This window comes from Corvus kubaryi, unplaced genomic scaffold (assembly GCF_017639235.1).
Source record: "Corvus kubaryi isolate FWS band 111438036 unplaced genomic scaffold, C.kubaryi_AGA036_p1.0 37357, whole genome shotgun sequence".
NCBI lineage: Eukaryota > Metazoa > Chordata > Aves > Passeriformes > Corvidae > Corvus > Corvus kubaryi.
Window position 1 is genome coordinate 10,126,076 of NW_024581117.1, and position 20,392 is coordinate 10,146,467.

The following is a 20,392-nucleotide window of genomic DNA, read 5'->3' on the forward strand; positions in this document are numbered from 1 at the left end:
GAAAATATGAGGGTAACTCATTTTAAAACTAGTGACTTCAGATGTAGGGGAGAGAACAATGACTTAGAGCCAGAGGCAGCAGGTTGGCCAGCAGGGAAGCCTTTTTGTGTGGAATTTCAGTTTCAACCATAAAGGCATCTCCATGAACTCTCACACTGTGTCCACGGCCTTGGGATTGGAAGCAGCATGGTCTTCTGCAGTCTGTTCTTCAGTGTTCTTTTGCTTTTTGCTTTCATGCCACAGCAGTGCAGCAGCTGTTGCCTCCTTCCTCCCTGTCAGCCCGACCTTGGTCTCTCAGCGCTACCCAAGCTCTTCAAAACATGTCTCGCCCAGGCAGGAAAGAAAACTGGGTCACAGGCAAGCCCAAGTAGGCCAAGTTATTGCTATTCTGCTGCTTTTGTTTGAGTTGTTCTCTTCAGCCTCTTCAAGTCTGCTTATTCTTTTCATTAAGCTGTGCTCAGAGCTGTGGTGTTTCAGCAATGTTTGTTCAAGGCGCAGGACCTATAGCTATGAGCTGTCCATTATGACTGCCACAGAAAGAAACGTGAATATTTTTAAAAGAGTAAGCCTGAGGGATACAGAGAGGGCTGTTGTGTAAAGCATGAGTCAGAAAACATTTGGCCATTACTGCTTGGCAAAGTGAGCTTTGTGCTAAAATGTTGTGATGAACCAGAGGTAGTGCTTGCTTCTGGCACGGTATATCCATTTCCAGTTTTTAGATAAAAATAATGACCAGAAATGTTACAAAGCACATCAGAAGCTGCCCTGTGCTGTCAGACTCACTATTGTGTATGACAGCTTCTGGCTTGTGAAGCCAGAAGTCACCCAGGCAGTCTATGTAGAAATGTTTATTACTGGAGCCACCAGTCAGGCTTCTGTTGAAAACATTTGACATTGGTGTAATCTGTCCTTCAGCTTGCCATAGAGTGACTGTGTAAAGCTGGTCCCTTTCATGCAGTCAGAAAATAATTCAGGAGCTCCACAGTCAACTGATTGAGTACCAAAATCTCCAGTGATTGTCCTGCTCTGCTGTGCTGCTGTAGTGTGCAGATTTGGGCACCACAGTATAAAAGAGACATAAAGCTATTAGAGAGTGTCCAAAGGAGGCCATGAGGATGGTGAAGGACCTTGAGGGGAAACCATGTGAGGAGAGGCTGTGGTCCCTTGATTTGTTCAGCCTGGAGAAGAGGAGACTGAGGGGGAGACCTCATTGCAGTACAACTTCCTCGTGAGGGGAAGAGGAGGGGCAGGCACTGATCTCTGCTCTGTGGTGACAGTGACAGGAGCTGAGGGAATGGCCTGGAGCTGTGCCAGGGGTGGTTTATGTTGGATATTGGGAAAATTTTCTTCACCCAAAGGGTGGTCAGGTATTAATTTTCCCAAGGCTTCAGGTCAAATGCAGTGTGCTTCTGAGGATCACTGTCTGTCAGCTCTGAAAGGCTGAAATTCTCAGAACTCAGGGTTCCAACAGTCAGGCACTGGGACAGGGTCCCCAGGGCGGTGGTCACAGTTCCAAGCTGGCTGAGCTCAAGAAGTGTTTGGACAATGCTCTCAGACACATGCTGTGATTCTTAGGGCTGTTCTCTGCAGGGCCAGGGATTGGGCTCGATGGTCTTTGTGGGTCCTTTCCAACTCAGGCTGTTGTATGGTCCTGTGATTCTGTGATTCCACAAATGGACACTGCATGGGCTCACTGGGCAGCCTGGCCCACCACCCAGCTGTCCTCATGAAAAGAGGTTCTTCCCCACACCCAGTGGGAAACTTTTGTTTCAATTACTGTTTGTTTTGTCCTCCTGCCCTGCACTCCTGGCTCCATCTTCTCAATAACCTCCTTGGGGTCAGAGATAATTTGGTATTTATTTTATTTTTTAAGTAACTTTTAGCTTTAAAGTCATTATGTGTGTCATTCTGAAAATACTTCTCCTATGGCTGAGTTTAATTTCTTTTTACTCTATAAGAAATTATGTTACGCTGTATGGTTTCACATAACTGCGCCTCCTTTTGAAGTGGCAAGTTTATGGTTTTTTTCTGACAATTACTGTGCTTCACTCTTGAAAAAAAAAATCAGCCCATGTAAGGGATTTTGAAATTTAAAATTCTATGAGTAAAAAATGTATTTATCTATTTTCAATAAAGGAGAGAGTGGGCACAGTTTATCTTCTCCTGAAGGATAGTACAAAGTTTACATAGCTTGTACATACACCTGCTTGCCTTTAAACAAGTGTCTGCATCCCTTTGAGCTGCAATTTGCATGTGTTTAAAATCCACCTAAATATATTAATACAGAGAGATTGGGCTATATATTGAGTTTTGTATATATCAGTGGGGAAGCCAGGAAGAGGAGTACAAGAATAAGTAATTCTTGTGTTCTCAAGCACTGTAAGAACTTTCTGGTAACTAGGGACACAATTAGGATGTATTATTGATGTCATGCAATATGTCAGTTGCTAAAGATTGAGATCCCCTCCTTCAGTCCTTCTGAAGCACAGGGCTGTGGGGAGGCTTGCACACAGCAGTCCCAGCAGTCACATACCCAGACAAGCTGGCATTTGAGCAGCTTGGTTTTGGCAGCTGCTGCCAACCTGCAGCCACTGCCAAGCTCATGAAGCAGATCCTTCCACGTGGGTGAGTGCTGGGAGTGCACTGCTAGACGTTCTGTGGGCTGAGGACTTCACTGTGCCTTAACACTGCTACTCGCAATAGGAGACTCTAAGCACCTGCCACTGCTCGGTATGAACAACTGGATGTAATCCCTCATGCTGCCAAGGAGACTGGGGGATTAAAGAAGAGTGTAGCTGCTTACAGTCACCATATTTAGTTTTCTCTCTGTGTCATTTATCCAGCCTAAACTTGAGTGTTGTAGTCATTATGGTGAGCAAAGATGCACTTTCTGTGCTGGGGACCTGAGTGAAGGGGACTTTTTGCGACAAGGTGAGGGGGATGCCACTGCGCCTGGGGACAGAGCACCAAACCAGATCTCTGTTTCCAGGTTCCACTGGCTCATGGAGTAGGCAGAAAAAATCAGCAGAACAAGAAATGTACACTCAAGTATACAGTCCTTCAATCCTCCACATAGCTGGGAGCTTTGATGGGGGTGGCTTCAAGGGGAGCACAGACTGACACAATGCTCTGTGTGAAGGACACTTCCCTGGCTCCTTCTGTCAGTCTCTCTCCTTTTGTCACATCCATCCCTGAATGCTGGCTTGTGGCAAGGTGAGGCTTGGAACAAAAAGCAGGCAGTGCATAAATACATAGTCCTATGCCTGCAGAGTCTTGTCTCTAGTACTTCAGTAGGAACACAGTGTCCCTTGTCACATCTTTCTGCATCTGACTAAGCCCTTGTCCTTACCCTCTGAGCCTTCACCCTCTAGATCCCTCCCAGGCAGAACACCATATTTCTGTTTAAGTGTATGAAAAGCAAAATATGTTTCAAGTTATTAACGATCATTTTCTGTGGTTTTCCTGTCACTGCTCTCACCACATATTTGTAAAAAAAAAATCTATAAATGCACTCTGGTTAAAACAGCAGCAGTCAAAAGAAATGGTGCTTAGTTATGATATTGCTTGACTTGCTGCGAGCTCCTGACAATGTAGCCATCAACAATAACTGTCAAATACACTTTGGCAGCTCTGACGTTAGCTTGAGATTTGAGTGGAATGTTCAATACCAGCAATTGAGCAAGATAGAGGGAGAAATTCCAGTGACAGGACTTTGTTGATAGGAGCAGTGCAAGCGCTGAGATCAAATAAAACATCAGCTGGGAAATTAAAATGTTATTATATTACATTTTAGTGATGCTTGGGATCTTAGGAATAACAACCCTCATCAGCTAAGGAATTACTAAAGCAGAGTTAAAGAATGCTATTGCTTTATAAAGCCATAATATTTTTGTGTAATAAACTTCTCAGAAGCTACCTTTATGGAGTTACCTATAAAACGATTATGTCACTTATCCAAGGCCTATTGCACTTAACGGTCTTTGGATTTATCCCTATATATATATACATCCTAAGGAACCTCGATAAACTACAGTAACTCATGCAGGAAGTTTGTATCTAAAGAGCTTTCTCTCTGGTTCTTCCAGCTACTAGCACAAAGGTATGGCTGAACAAGGGCCTCAGGAGAGCTCAGCTCAGTGTGGAATTTGCAGAAATGGAAGGTCATAGTTCAAGAAGAATAAAGGCAGAATGGAAGTTTCACTTTGGAAGATTTTTTCATACTGACGGTGGGAGAGAAAAATATGTTAGCAAAGACATTTTAAAAGTGCAGAACTGTGTGTGGTTATAAGATTTAGAATAAAAAATAAGGATAAGAAGGGAAGGTAACAGAATCAGAGAAGGTGTAGAGAAGTGCCAAAAAGCAGCCCAAAATTAAGATAGGAAAAAGGAGTGAGTCATCATTCTGGAGCAGGATACTACACCATTTCCCACACACACACACACTTCAGGCTCTCATACAGAATTGTGGAGCTCACATGTTCTGTCAGAGAGTGAGCACAAGGACCAGCTGGAGGCAATCCTGTGCCATGATGATTCTGCTTCAGCAGGGAGGTTGGACCAGGTGACCCCACCAGTGGTCCCTTCCTGCCGTACCAATTCCATGAATAATACTTTCTCTGGGAAATCTATGGTATGAAAAGTCTCTAGGACCTGGCAAATAGTTGATACCCTGCAAGAATATATGTAGAAGCATAAGCACTGGGGGAAAAAACCTCACCAAAACGAAATCCTTTTTGAAAAAATGTTATTTAGTTAAAGAAATATCACCATACGGTTGTAATATTTTTCAATCTTTAAGCTTTTGTGATTTATGCTTTGAAGCTTTTTGCATTCCTTGGATGTGTAGTAGAAGTTGGAGATGCTTGGGGCTGTGATTTTCAGTAAACAAAATTGACATAAAGAGTAAGACTTGATAGTGGATCAGGTAGGTGAAGTTTCAGATATTGGCTCAGGGGTGTCAGTACCTAACACACAAGGGGGTTTAACTGTAAGTTCAGTAGTGTCGTGCACTACTTAGCAGCAACTGCAACACCAGGGTGTTATCGACATAATTCTCATACTGAATCCAAAATACAGCACTGAACCAGCTACTAGGAAGAAAATTAACTCTGTCCCAGCCAAAACCAGTAGCTATTAGTTTTAGCTATTGGTTCAGTACTGAGGTGCTAGCAGCCAAGGATGCTATAAAGAGGCTTTGCACCACCTAAACATGCAGAGTACTGAAAAGGCTTAAAAACCCTCCTGCTGTTCCACTGGAATTTTCTTTGAGTGTGCTTTTGCAGTTGGTTTCTTTGGTATTACTCCATTGCAGTTCATTTTCTGGTAGCTGCATAAGTGACTGCTGCTGGCGCTGTCCCATTCGTGGTGGATTCTCCCTGCTCCCCTCAAGCCATTCACTGTCCCAGGAGAAGCTCTCACACAGCATTGACCAGGGAGTTCTCTCTTGTGCAGTGTGAACACACACAAAGCAAAAGCGTACAGAGAGGGGATTTTGGGCTCTGAAGTTTCTTCCCAGTGGAAGAATAAGGGGGCAAATTATCCTGCCTCGTTGTGCTCTAAAGGTTTGGCTGTTCCTATTCACTCCTGTCTAATTCCTCTTGCTGTCCTCAATTTCTATTTAACTTTCATTTTTGGTAGCAAGGGCAGAGCTTTCTGTGTTCAGAAATCAGTAACTGCTATGCTCCTTATGGGGCTAAATGCTGATGGAGTTAAAATTGAGCTGGATATATTTGACTTCGTGACAAGAGTGTCTTTTTTGGTCAGTGCCCTTCTGTACTGAACAATAGGAGATGACAAAAAAAAACATAGGTGCTCTGTGGGGTGCCATCCCCTCCATTTTAGACATGATGTGGTAATTTGTGGGGAAGGCAAAGAGTTTCTTTGAAAATGCTTGCTGCTTCTCTGCTCTTTCTGCCAAGAGCTGCTCATTTCTTTCCTCTCTTGCAACTCAGCTGCACGAGTACCACAGCATACACAGCCATGTACAGTACTTATTGCCCAGGAGGATCTCCCACAAATCTCTAACTTTATGTCTCAAATCCACAAGCTTTCAGGTGTGATTAGGGCACGAGTTCATCTTGTTTAGGTCTAGATGTTTGGCCCATGATTTCACATCCTATTACTACGATACTGTTTCTTCAGTGCCCTGATACAGTTTAGTAGAAATGTCCTCAACAGTGGCATAATGTAAAATAGAAATGAAATGTTTCAGATCTTTTAGTGGGTTCTTTTTCTCTCCGCCAGCTGTCAAGTTTCTCCTCCTGTGGGACTCTTCCTCCTTAGGGGGCTGTTTCTTAGCTGCTTATCCCTTTCACACATCAGCAAAAGTGCAGGCAGCCATCAGGCAGGAAGATTGCTGCACAGGATCACAGTCTGCAACAGCTTTACTCTTTTTATCATAAGTTTTTTCAGTGTTCTCATTGTCTAAAATACCACCATAGATTTTTTAGCTGTCAGCCTCTATTACCCAGCTAAATTTTTTCCCTTATATCTACACTGAAAATTAAGTTTGGGGAAGGAGGGAGAATTGCCTGCATATTTATCTTTCTCTTATACTTAGAAAACTCAAGTTAAAACATGTATATTCAGGTTGTATCAAAAATTAATAAGATAAAAAGAAAGGTTCATATGTAATTTCAATTCTTATTAGTATATAATAGGAACATAGTACAGGTTGGCTTACTGGATATATTCTTGCAACAGTAGAAGGTCTTGGAGAAACTTAGAATTGCTATAATAAATTCTAAAACTGAATAATTCAGCAAGTAAAATTAGCGCACGCACATAGGGAACTGCTGAGATTTAGGTAGTGAATTTGGTTGGTGACTGACCTTATCGGTCCTAGAAATAAAATGAAAATTGATAAAGTTTGCAATAGTATTGGCTTGTGTTGCTCATAAATTGTCAATACAAAAGGACTTGTAACAAAAATTTTTCTTATAATGAAGTTACCTCTCATCCCTTAGCTTCCTATGGGGCTATTTCAAGCCTAATGTTTAGTGAATATGTTGCAGTGAAGGTAGTTAGATATGGCTTTGGGAGTTTGTCAGATTTGAGTTCTGGTTGCAGCTGGCACAAATCCCAAGTTCCCTGCAGATAAACAGAAAAGATAGTTTCTTAGGAGACCCAAGTTAAAATTAATTCACCTTCAGAATTAAGATCTTGCTGTTTAAAAGTGCTTATCAAATTTTCACTTTAAAACAAGTAGCACTTATTAACAATATTGGCACCTTCACTCCTGCTGTAACCATCGATAGCAAAAGACATCCCTGTATAAAGTTAGCCTGTTTTGGTTTTCTTTTTCCCCAAGAACTCTTCAGTATTTGGCTCATTTTATTTGACGATGTTCTTTCATTACTTTTTGATTGAGATTTCACATTTCACTCACCAACCTAAAATTGAGAGCTCAGCCTCAGAGTTACAGCACATACCTTTGCATCCCTTTTCACGATGAGTGTATAACATTACACTTAATTCATTCCTTCATTTTTAATCTCATTCAAAACCAGTGCCAATGCAGCATTAACTTGTAGAGTCAAGTACTCAAAATAGGTCAGTCAGACAAGTTGAGCGCTCTTCCTTTCCTTTTCTGTCCTCTGTGTATACAGAAAATGATCTCACTAGTGTTAAATGCCATGTAAATCTCATGCAGTTGTAATATATAATGGGCTGCATCTATTTCACTTTGCTTTCATTAAGATCCTTGTGCTGTGGACGTTCCACTAGGAGAAGAAAATTATTTCGTTCATCTTTGTTACAATCAGAATTATCGAACAGTTCTTCCCAAGAGAGAATCACTGTCCAAACCGTGAAATGTTTTATGAACTTTTGCCAGCAGAAGTCAGCTTGCTCTGTTTCCAGTTTGAGATGGGAATCTGTGCAATTGACCTTGACTCCGTCCTTTCTGCAAACGATTGCAGATAAAAACTTCCGCTTCTGATTTGGGGACCTAAGTGTTCTTGAATCCCTTTTAAAAGGGAAATTCTACCCAGACAGACAAAAGTCTGAGGAAGAAAACTCAGTGTTTTATAAACGTAACAGAGACTTAGAATAAAACATGATATTTTATGTGAAGTAATCCATATGCTCTTAAAGATGTTGGAACAGAATTGTCTGGGGTGGGTTTATCTATTTCATGTATTTGCGAAGACTTCATTCCTTTAGAGATTAATATGTTTATATTACATTCTGTCATGTTAATTTCTGCAATGGAAGCGACAATATCCTTGTGGTTACAGAAAGAACAAGGGTCTTGACTTACCCAAGGTCAAAGAAGAAATTTGTGAACTGTGCCTCATAGCATTTCAACTGTTTTGCTCTGCCTTAGCACAAGCCACAGCATATGGCAGAGAATCTGTACAGTAGGTTTTTGCAAGTGAAAGAACAGAGAAGACTCTTGGGAGAGTGGAACGTCTGATGCTAAGGCAATCACAGATTTTGTGGAACATGCAGGCTTTTTTTATTCTCTTCGTGAATTAAATTTAGAATGCTGTATATAGTTCAGTACTTCTCACATATAAATCTAAGTATATTGAGCAACATGCTTTAACTACTCTCTTTTAACTTATGGGAATCCATATTTTATTGGAAATCCTGATACTGTGTATGAGGTTTCCATGTAGTCCTCCTCCCTTGTTGTCTATGGGACTTTGAGGGTGCTGGACACCAAAGAGGGTTTAAGTTCCAAATGATACAATTGAGGTTCACTTCAGAAGTGAGGTTCTGGCTCTGCAGGATATTCCAATACCATGTGGAATTGAGGTGTGGCGGGAAAGGTATGGGCAGGGAATCAAGAGAAATGCAAAAAGCATAGCAGTGAGGTCATAGCAAAAGTCACAGTGCCCAGTTCTCTGCACCTGCATGGCTCAGTTTTCACATGGGGACAAAAAACCCCAAAGCTCCGCCTGCATGCTGCCTTGTAATGTATTGAGGAAAAGCTGGCTCTGTGCACATGGAAAGCTATTGGTTTTCCTATATACCAATGACAAGATAAAGGGTTTCCCATATTTGTTTTATAGTGTGTTATTACTTGCAGTGATGCAGAGTGGGTCCTTCTAGGAGAAGGGAGTGGGGAAGGTAGGGGGATGCTGGATGCTGTTAGGGTTTGTGCTTTTTGGGCTGGGAGTAAAAACTTCAGCATAAAAATTAATGTGCAAGTTTATTCATTTTCAGGGAGTTTTTTCTGTGTAGAGCAAAGGTTAAGTAATGCATTTGTATGGTAAATATCATAATTTCTCTGTTGGCTTGGTTTGAATAGTCAATAATTATTCTCTGTGTTGCTTGTGACCATATTGAGATTTTATTCAAAAGCCATTGAAATAAGCACAAGGGGGAAAGTTGCTATTTTTGTTTTGTTATTGTTTTTCATGGGCCACATGCACATTGCTGTTCTTCATATTTGAAATCCCTTTCAAGGATATTTCAGCTCAAAACACACAATAGAACTGGAGGATCCAGTGATTATGGCTGGCAATGATATTGTGGATTTAGGTGCTGACAAAGCCAACATAATCTGTTTTAATTAACTATTTTTCCCTCAGTAATATGGTTATAATCATACTCAAGGACCTCGTACCAGCATTCTTCCTTTTATATTAAATTCAAAAAGAAGAGGCAAGTTTCAGCTTATGTACAGTAAAAAAACTACCATATCCATTAGAAATAACAGTCATGAGAAAAATGTGTCTACCCTACACTTTTTAATCCTCTAAAGATGTATGTGTATGCTTCAGCGGGTCTTTCCACATGCATAAAGCAAACAGGGTACAGCCTGTAAGAGCAAATTTTAAAGAGCAAGAGAATTAAAAAACCCAAATCCCCAGTACCTTGAATATGATGTGTATCTTTTTTCATAATGGACATGAAATTTAACTCTGGTGTGAGCAATGGGTAAGAGCAAGAAGTAATTTTGTGTTTCATAATAGCAGCAAATGAGTGGGATAAGCTCAGAAAATTTTGTAACAGGATAGAAAATAAGAAACAATCAATAGCATGATTGACAGTGGGCTCCACACGTAACAGGGCACACAATGAATGGGGACTTTTCTGTGGGAACCAGCCTTTCTTACAGGCTCAATGTGCCATGTGAGTTTGTCTTGCCTTTGTGTTCTGAGAAGATCTTTTTTCCATAATTTTTATTAAACAGTCTGCATCTAAAGAGTTTACTATGTTACTTTTCAGCACTGTGGTCGCATTTCTCTCAGTAGAGGTTGTGTATTTTTTGTAATTTGAATGCTTGGTGAAATTCATGTTCTGTAGTCTTAATCCTCAAATGGATTATCCAGAAATATCCATGGCAGTTTATATTTTGGTTTTTAGCAGAAATATTTTCTTGGCTGCTCATTAAATGAGGAATCCTCTCCCAAGAGTGTTTATTTCAACAGACTGTAATTGAGGTGATGTGCATCACAAGGAACATATGAATATATGTGAATAAAGAGAGACTTACCATTTCAGTCACACTTTAGTTTACCTTGGGAAGTTAGCTTCAGTATGTAAATACGTGTGTGCACCAGCTGATGCAAATCCTTGAGTGAAGGAGAAGGAATTTGCAGCTCTTCTCTTTTCTACACTTTTGATTTCTACAGCTTTCTGTTACATGAGAGCCCAAGTGCTTTGCAATGCTTGGCTACAGCCATCTCCTGCCTCAGGCCCTTTTCAGTGCTCCTTGTCTGGAGAGGATCTCAGCTGTGCTATCTGTGCTTAGCACAATAGTGAGGTTAAATCAAGGCAACCATGAGGAGACCTTCGAAGTTTGCAGAGAAAGACATTATGTTGCTGTTAGTAAGAAGGTGATTTTTAAATAAAGCCAATGTGGAAGATTAGAGAATGGAAAAATGCCGAAGTGGTTATATTCAAAGATGTTGGAGACAAAAAAATGGTGGAATCCAATACATAAATATTTAAAGGGTGTAAAAAATGAACAAAGGTGTCTAAGAAATGGAGTACAGTTAATCAATAAGTACTTCTTTAAACACACACTGTACAAAGTAAACAAAAAGCAAAGAAAGTATTGATCAGCATGTGTTGAAGGTGGTGACAGGGACTAATCTGACTACACAAAAGACTTAAATCTTCACATAGTTGTTTCAGCAAGATAATATTGTCTGGTCTCTGAATTGCTTTTATCTTGGTCAGACTTATTCTAAAGCATCTTTAACAAGACAGTGGTCACTAGTCAGGACCGACAAAGGAGCACAGCTGCATCAAACTCATAATTTCTCAAAAAAAAATAGCAAGGGGAAAAAAAGTATTTAATGAGGACTTCTGTTGAAAAAAATCAAAATTAAGCCTATTTGCACATATTACTTAAATCAGTTTATTTTAATTAACATATTTTGTATTGCAATTTTTATGGAATGTTTGAGTGAAACTGCAGTTCATAACTACGGATGGTTTAGTTGTGGCAGTAGGTGCTGAAATCAGTATTCAGGCAGAACAGGTTAACAATTGCTGAAATGAAGATTTTTAGAATTATTTTCAATGTGATTCACGTCAACAGAAGAATTCAAAATTTGTTAAATTTGTGCATTACCGTGGAAATGGAAGGTGGGTAATTGTGTTGGCACAATTGCTTTTAATAGCAAACAAACAAATAAAACAAAACAAAAGACATTAAACTCTAAACATTTCGTTCACTGCCAGTGAGGATTTACTTTCTAGATCCAGATTTTGTACCTCCCAATGAGGAATAGGCCTGTACTAGAATCAGTTTTAGTGCAATGTGAACAGGATTTCCCCTTTAATTACAAATTTTCCACTTACATTTTAGACAGGTGAAAAGCCTATTTGCTTCTTTTTATTTTTAAGATAATATTTTAGATTACAACTTTTAGCATTTCAAATTTAAATTATGGGGAAATGTCAGCAGAAGCTGAGGACATTTTGTATCTTAGAGGGGCTTCTGTATCACTGTGGTGTTGTTTGAGAGAGCAAGTAGACAAGTAATTAAAAAAACAAGATTTGATACTCATAATTTTATTTTTAATAGCTTACAAAAAAAGGACTGGGGCTTACAAGAAACAAATGCTCATATTTAAGATTCCAAATGCTTAGTAGCAGCACTGTGGTATTCATTCTTGAAAAATTAATAATTAGTACTGCTTAGGATACTGTACATAGTCTTTAATGATTTGTCTAGATTTACCTCGGTGTTTCATGCAATCTTTGTTGTGAACCTGAGAGTTACAAACTTGGAGCTACTGCCACCTACTTGACATGTGTGCCTGGTGTTTTCACATCAATGGGGGTGTCTGCACTGAAGAGCTCCAGCCTAGGAAGGAAATGTAGGTTTGTCAGTGCACAGTGCTTGCTTGTACTGTGCTTTGATAAGCCTGCATGTTGGCTTACTACCTGAAATATGTGGATGAGAATACTGGTTTGTATGCTGCATGTTTGGAGAAACCGATCTTAAAAAATAGCAATCTGTTTAGCATGTTAGCACTTTGAACTAGAAAAGTGGTTGAAATAATAAATGTAAAATATAGCACTTAAGGAGCTGTTGATTAATTGAATTTGTGAATCTCCAGTTCCTTATCAGCTCCTGTCTGCTGTCAGGAATGAGTGTTTTCTCTTATTTCCTTAGCTTTTTTTCTTTTTCTTACTTTCCTTCTCTTCCTGTTTTAAAGTTAATTAGAATATTATGAGATTTATAAAGAAAACTTGGTTTGTTAAAAATAGATGCCTATTAAAGCAATATCTGGTGCTTTGGAGCAAAATAGTCATTGGGTTCCATGCAAGTTCATTGAGTTAATTCTTTACTCTGGCATGTTTTGCATCAGCTTCAGGACATGGGAGTAAGGCATTGTAATCACCACTCAAAACATGAAAACCTTGCATTTTTGGGGTAGCTAAAGAAGAACTCTGACTCTTGTGGGACATTACAAGAGCTCTGATGGTTCTTTCCTTAAACCAGAAAAACTCCATGGTTGTAGGGCTCTTTATCCAATTGATGGTAGGCTCTTTGTTAGTTGAAAAATAGCATGTAGGGCAGAGAAAAGATTAAACTGTACTGATTGTCATTATTACGTATCACTCAGAGTGTATTGGGGCCATTTCCTGAAACTCCCTGAGGAGGCCACAACTGTATGAACCTTATCTAGAGGAGAGGTTCCAAGAAGCATCCATTCTGTGGAGGAATTGGCCAGCCCAGACCTCCAAGTGTCTCGTATCCATCCCTCATTAGTGAGACGCGAGGTGCTGCAGTCCCCTTTCGCAGGTGCCCTTTCCTGTGCTGTCCTAACTGTGCCTTTTGCTGTCCACAGAGAGCGAGGAGGTTTACCAGCGCCAGGTGCTCTCCATTGCCTGCATCGTCTTTGGCATCGTCGTGGTGGGCATGCTTTGTGCAGCATTCTACTTCAAAACAAAGTAAGAGCCTGCCTCTGCTGTGTTTGGGGTTTAGCTGCTGTCCTTTTTACAGCCTTAGAGTGCTTCAGCTTCTCCCCTCGTTTTGAAGTTGCTCTTATCTCTGGTCAGGCTACAGCAGTTCCCCATGGCTACACTAAATCCCCCCCGAAAAGTAAACAGGAGTAATATGTGTTCTTCTTTCTATTTTCTGCTATCAGGATAGAATAGATTGTGTCATTTCCAGTTCTTTTTTTTTGACAGTAATAAGTTCGTGTCTTTTGCTATCAGTGCAATAATTACTTTGCTCTTCTGAAAATGACAGTTTAAACATGCCATCTCCTTTTTGCATTTCATTTCACATCCCTGAATGTCCCTTTTCTTTCTCTATGCTGAGAACAAAAGTAAAGTTAGAAATGCAGAAACAAGTTCTCTGCAGATATCTGTAACCTGTAGCTAATACAGCAACCTATTGATAAAGATGCATATTAGTATTTGTAGCACAGAAGCACTTTGACTCATCCAAGTAGTGAAATCATCTCTACTATCAAGTGAAATGCTATCTAGTCTATTCTTTTATCTTCACAACTGAATATTATTTTATAAAATTTATTGTTATGTGTATAATTTGAGTTGCAAAAACCTCCTAGCAGTTACATGAGTGCTGCTGTATCTATAAATATGTTCTGTATGGTGCCATCCTTCATTCCTGTTCCAGCTGGAGTTAATGAGAGAACACAAATCAATATAAAAAGTACCTGCATGAAGCTAGTCAGGGTGGCTGAGCATCAGAAATGTGAAGGCTGGCACTATTTAAAAGTTTGGATGTTTATCTGAATCCCCCTTTCTAGAATTTGTTTTAATGTCTAGGAAATCTAGTGAGGATTGGGTTTTATTTAGAAAAAAATTTAAACTGACATTTCCATCAGAGAAAAAAAGTCACCAGGTGTTTTTTCCCCTTTTTCTTCCCCTCAAACTTCAGGGGTAGGTCATGTGTGATTTGAGTGAAGATTTGAATTGGTTCACATTTTTTCTAAGTATTCCTAATTATTCTAATTCTTGAGGGATTTTGTTTAATTGTTCTTTGGTCATCCAGAGTGACAGTGATGCTAGCTGGGAAGGACAGACTGGCAGGAGAGTTCCTCTCTGCAAACTCCTTTGTTGTAGTGAAAACTGTGAGCAGAGACAGCCACTTTGGCACGGCATTAGAGATGTCATTATGCATTTTAGATCTGCAGATCTTAGAAGAAAGAGGGAGCAAGAATCTTCCTAGAAAGCTTGAGGGTTTTGCTGATGAAGAGAGTTTCAGAAAAGGCAGAATGGGATTGTCAGCAGGAAGAACATGCAGTCAATGACTGAGCATACTGTGAATAAAATGCCCCTCTGTTATTCACAGTGCCCCTCTTGGTCTTGCACTGCTTGGTGAGAGCTGGGCTGGAACAGCCTGCAAAACACCCTGGCTTTGATGAGGTGGTGGGGAGAGCTAAGTCTGAAAATAATGACTGGGAGTAACACTTGAAAGAGGAAATTACAGGACAATAGTGTCAGGAGCAGGTGGGGGTGTTGGGTTTGGGGCTCTGTCTTCATTATAAATATGAGTTACTGAGAAGAGCTGAAGTGGGCTGGTGCCAGACTCTGGGAACTGAAGTTTGGAGAGTTATGAGAAAATGAGCACCCCTGGTTCAGTCAGGAGGCCTCAGACAATGTGTGAGTCGAGTAATGGAAGGAGACTGATCGATCCCCAACACCCTGGCTGTGGCTCCATCTGGTGCTGTCCAAAAAGTAAATAAAAGTGTCTAGACCGGGTCACATGGAGGCCAGGTAAAATTGTAAATGTAACATTGGCCAGTGTCTTAAGGGTGTAAAACCCAAAAATTTAAAGTGCCTCAACACTTACCATATGTTAGCTTTTAGTCAGCAGATTTTTGGGAGCTTCTTTATCAGGCATACCCTGACTATGCCTAAGAATTATCAAAGCATTCCTCCTGCATGGGGGTTATCTTGGGGTTTCATTTGATGTACAAAAAATTTAGAATATTGCTAACAGATACAGAAATTCTGAATAGTGCATCCATTAAGAGAAAAGTTTCCATGAAGATCCTGACCCTCACTTACTTAGTCTGACAATTCTATAATACCAGCTGCTAGAAATAGGCACTTCCCTATGTGCCATTGAATTAAAAGTCCTTTTTCAAAATAGATTCAATCTGAGAAAGTTTAGGACTATAATTAAACTCTGTGCCCTTCCAATTATTCCTTTTGGGGTTAATCAAGAAAGTGCTGGAAGTATTAGCAACAGATGAAGAGTACAGTAATGGGCTGCCCTTTACAGCTTAGACTTTTACAAGTAACTAGTGGCTTTTATTTCTTGCTGAAGTAAGAACACTTCGTTGCCAAATAACTCTAAAGTAGAACACGGAAGGGCCATTTGTTTTGAAAACAAAAATTATAAAATAAATTTATTAATCAGCAAGTAACTTTGAATTATTAATAGTTCCTAGTTTTATAGCTGTGCATCCTATAGTTTGGCAAAATTAATATGCATAAACCTAATATTAATGTTAGGTTGCATGAACATAAAAGGAAATTAATGATTGGATTGTTTTTCTCAGCAAATTACCTTCAGGATTTTCAATTGTAGTCTTAAAGATTGCAGTAGTGAAGCTGGATATTCCAGTTTACTTACACGTGTTTATACACATAAAAAAACCTCTATTTATTTTTCTAAACAAATCCAAAAATTTTGTTATTTTCCTGATTAAATTCTCATTTTGTGTGTATAGGAGAGATTCCCCAAGTCTGCTGCTGTGATCATATTTCATTATCATTGTTCTTACACAGAGTCTCCACTCGGAAAATTCCTGAATGTTCCCTAACCATTTTGGAGACCAACATGCAAAAGGCTGGTTTTCCAGCAGGACATAGGAATAGATTTATTAATTTCCTCAGTGTATGTAATTTAGCTGGTCAGAAAATAAATAGTTGTTCATAAAAAAACTCTAAAGTTGTTTTTGTATGAATCTCCCCTGGAATTTTATGAGAAGCTAAAGAGCTCATTTAGACATTTTATAAATTAAATTGTTCAATTTCATTGGATTCAAAAATTAGTAGATATTAAAAACATTTTTAAAAGAGATTGTTCAGACTCAACTGACTAATTTAATTTGACACTATAATCCTTCAGATTATATATCTATTCGGATTATTCCGATATTAATTCTACAAATTTTGGCTAAGGAAAATTTCAAAAGTTTTTGTGCCTGAGAAATTATTTCCTCACCTATCCCTATTCATAAATTTTGCTAATTATGAGTTCCTAGCAATACTCAAAATATGCCACTAATATTTGTAACATGCTTACAATATAAATTCATTCTTTTTCATTTGCTTCAAAATGGGATGCAAGCAGAAAGCCCAAGAGGAACTTGTAGAGTTCTAGATTTGTTCTGGCTTATGACCTGTTCTCAGGAAACGAGCCATAACAAATACTTCTAAGCAGCAATTTGTTGAATTTAGGCCAATGTTTACATTGTGTCATGCTGAACCAAAACTAAGGGACTCAATAATTATTAAAAACTATATTATTAAAATTGAATACCTGAACTGTGGTGCTTCTCACCACTTACTTTCATATCGAGGGAACCTGTCCTCTCTCACAGGCCCCTCCACTGAACACATAAGTAAGTAATTTTCCTCTGGTTTCTTATACCTTCCTGCAGATCCACTGTGAATAAGAAATTAAAATTACTTCTATACTTCATTCAGTGTCAAATTCACTGCCTGGCTCAAGTAAGATCCTACCAAGCTTGATGATGTCATAAGACCTTCCACAATATAATCATCCAGAAATGTTTCAAAATGTTGCTGAAGCTTCTTTGCTAACATTTAAATTTCTCTATAAAAAGGCTGTATTTTCTTTATCTCTTATCAACACTTGGCTGAAATCACTTCCTTCTGAAATTTGGCTTGGCACCAGCAGCTGTCCAAAACCTGCTGGTGGCATAATGAAACGCTGCTACTGGCGAGTCCTTGAGGTTGCTGGGTGGTTTCCAAGGCCATTGTAGGTTCACTGCTGGAGATGCATCTTCTAGGGAGAGAAGGGAAGCAGGGAAGGAAGGAAAGAATTAAAATGGCATTGTGAAGTTTTTGCTCATGATTGTTGAAAACTGATATTCCCAGACAATGTAGCTTATCACAAAAAAAAAAAAAAGTGATAAAAGGCCTTAAATGTATTTTGACAACAGTTTTTGCCCAGCTATCTTTTTGCAGAAGATAAAAGTAATATTTAAAGTTTGCTGTCTCATATCCTCTATCATGTACAGAACTTAAAAACTGTTTGTCACTCCCATTCAGTAGAGTGTGGCAGAAACAGAAAGTCTTTGTTAACAGTATAGTTATCTCGTGAATAATGCAAGGATTCATTTAGTGGTATTCCTAGCTCTGACATGGTGGATTACAGTATAATAAGTCAAAAACATGGTCTCAGAGGCCATACTGATGTTTTTTCCAGGTTTAAGCATATAAGCAGAAGCTGCTCTATACAAGATGGGTTATAGGTCAAGTCTAATTAGCCAGCAGAAATCTTTGATAATTCATCAGTTTTTATAGCCAGCAGTGACTAATGCCTTTTTTGTTTGCCAAAATCTTTTTTACCAAATCAGGGCAAAATGCTTTTTTTGTTATTCAGACTGACTTGCAAGCTATTGTTAAATGTGCAGTAGATGATCTTACAAAATTCTGCACTGACACAACGAGCATACTATTATAGTAATCTGAGAATAGAAGATAGTTTAAAACAGAGGAGGTGGGGTTTTTTCCCCTTTGTTAAGCCTTGCCAGGAAACAACTGCTGCACTGGAATATCAGGCATTAGGGAATTAGCTCAGCTGGCTCATCTAATACGGCGAAGTTTTGAACAAAGGGAGCTCTGGCTATAAAAGTATCATGGCTGTAGCAGAAGATCAAGTGAGCTCTTTCTTACATGAGTTTTATTTCTCTCTGCAGGAAACAAACAAAGCAAATTCACGAACAGCTGAAGGAAACGCAGAATAGGAAAACCTACAGCCTAAATGCTTCCAGCATGATGGCAAAGTCGGACTGTATGGCACAAAGCCAAGTCCAGCTGCAAAATGTAAGTAATCCTGCCAGCTACAGCACTTAATAGCCTGGCTGAGTTCCTGCTGCTGATGGCAGCACATCGTCATGCTGCTATTAACATCTGAGCAATGGGAACCACAATTCTCACCTCTTTCATAAAATGTTTTCTGTCGGGCTTCTTAATGGAAAGCAGGGAATTTTTTTTGCTAAAGTTATTTCAATGGATCCTGGCACATTTTGTTCATGTAGCAGACTTTGCTGAGCCCCCCAGCTCTGCATTCAGCAGTGGAAATAACTGTTATAGTTTCTAGAAATTCCTGCCCTCCTACGTGTCTGTATATGTAGTGGGGGGTCCTTGAATTCAAGTGATGTCAGGTCTTCCAACAATTTATGAACCTGCATGAAAAAACATAGAGATTTGTCACAGTTAATTCAGAGTAAATTCAAAATCTAGAACTAAATTTACACATGTAAATAAATGCCCAAGGGAAGACCATGCAGATGGTCTCATTTTTCTGGGTCTTTAGTTAAAGGTACTTTAGTTTACAGAACGAAATTAGTCTGTTCAAACTAAATTTGAAATATATTTAGTCACTTTCTGAATATAATTATATGTAAGTCATTACAGTCTCACAATCATGAAATATGTAAAGTGTGTTTGAAATAAGGAATTTGAAGACAACCAATTTATTTAGCCCTGGTATTTGTTTAGCAAGGTATTTTCCAGTACATGTTATTCTCTTTCCCCTGGTCACACACAGTCAGTGCTGTCTTACTTTGAACAAAGCCTTTGGAAGAAGGATCCTGGTAGCAATATAATAGGAAAATATAAAAGATGTATCAAACCTTTCTAAATTATTAACTCCTTTTTTAAAAAAAAAAGTATCTTTATGTTCCTTAAAGGGATGACTAGCTTATTTGCCAGATTCCATCAAAATAGAGGGAGTTTAGCAAAAGTGAGCACTCATGCCCACTTAACCAAAGATTTCTCAACTCCTAGTTTACATAAAATTAATTTAGAGATAAAGATAAGCACTTTTAACCAATTTAGAGTAAGCAGAGCCTCACTGCTAAGACAGAGAGGTTGTCAGAGCATTGCTCGTATTCACTAAAAGTTCTGTTTTGTAGGACACCACTGTGGTGCTCCTATATATGCTCATGATATACTTTGTAATTCAGGAAAAATATACTCTTTCAAGAAGGAAGATAGCTCCACTAAATTGACAAAATCACAGTTTGGGGAACCTTGTGCAGTGTTTTCTCTCACTTTCAGTTCATTCAGTCATATTATTTCTAGCCCCAAAAAAAAAAGCTGTTGGAAATGTTGTTGGGTTGTAATGAGGGCAGCAAAAGGTAAAGTTCATGATCCTTTTAGTCTATCCTGTGAAGTAAGCCTTGGTTAACACTAAGAATATGTTCTTTGCCTTTTTCTCACTGTAATTCAGCGCAATATTTTGTCATTTTATTTTGCCACAACCATAGCCATACTGGCTGAAGTAGTAGCACTTTGTAGATTCTGGACACAGAGATAGAAAACCATCATTATATTTACTATTTTAATCCAAATTTGCTTTTCAGTTTTTAATGCTCTTCAGCCTGACATTATGAGTGCCACATACCACTTTCTTGTTCTTGTGGCTGTGTGCAGGCAACTGTTTTCTCCTTGCCATTAATGCATTCTCCCTTTGGGAAGATGGTAAGGAAGAAAAACAGAATGACCTTGTGCAGGATATAGTGTAACAGTGCAGGGTAATAATGGTTTCTATTGTCAGGAAGATTTTAGTGCAGGAATGCATGCAACCAGCTCATGAAATATTTACAAAACTTGCCAGATTGGAGGTGGAAAGAAGGGCAGGGATATGATGAGGCAGCAGAAAAGGGACTTTGGAAAGGTATTTTGTAGGAATGGCTGAGTGACTGACCCCCCTCAGAAACCAGAGATCGTCCTCAGGCAT

At 39.1% G+C, this 20,392-nt stretch overlaps 1 protein-coding gene across 1 annotated transcript in view; it reads left to right on the plus strand.

Annotated features, from left to right (window-relative positions):
* Window positions 1-20,392, plus strand: part of NRG3 (neuregulin 3) — a 370,457-nt gene that overhangs the window by 308,452 nt on the left and 41,613 nt on the right. Inside the window, exons 8-9 of the mRNA XM_042033732.1 lie at window positions 13,263-13,365; window positions 18,345-18,471. Coding sequence (XP_041889666.1) covers window positions 13,263-13,365; window positions 18,345-18,471 — 230 coding nt within the window. The remainder of the gene's footprint in view (window positions 1-13,262; window positions 13,366-18,344; window positions 18,472-20,392) is intronic.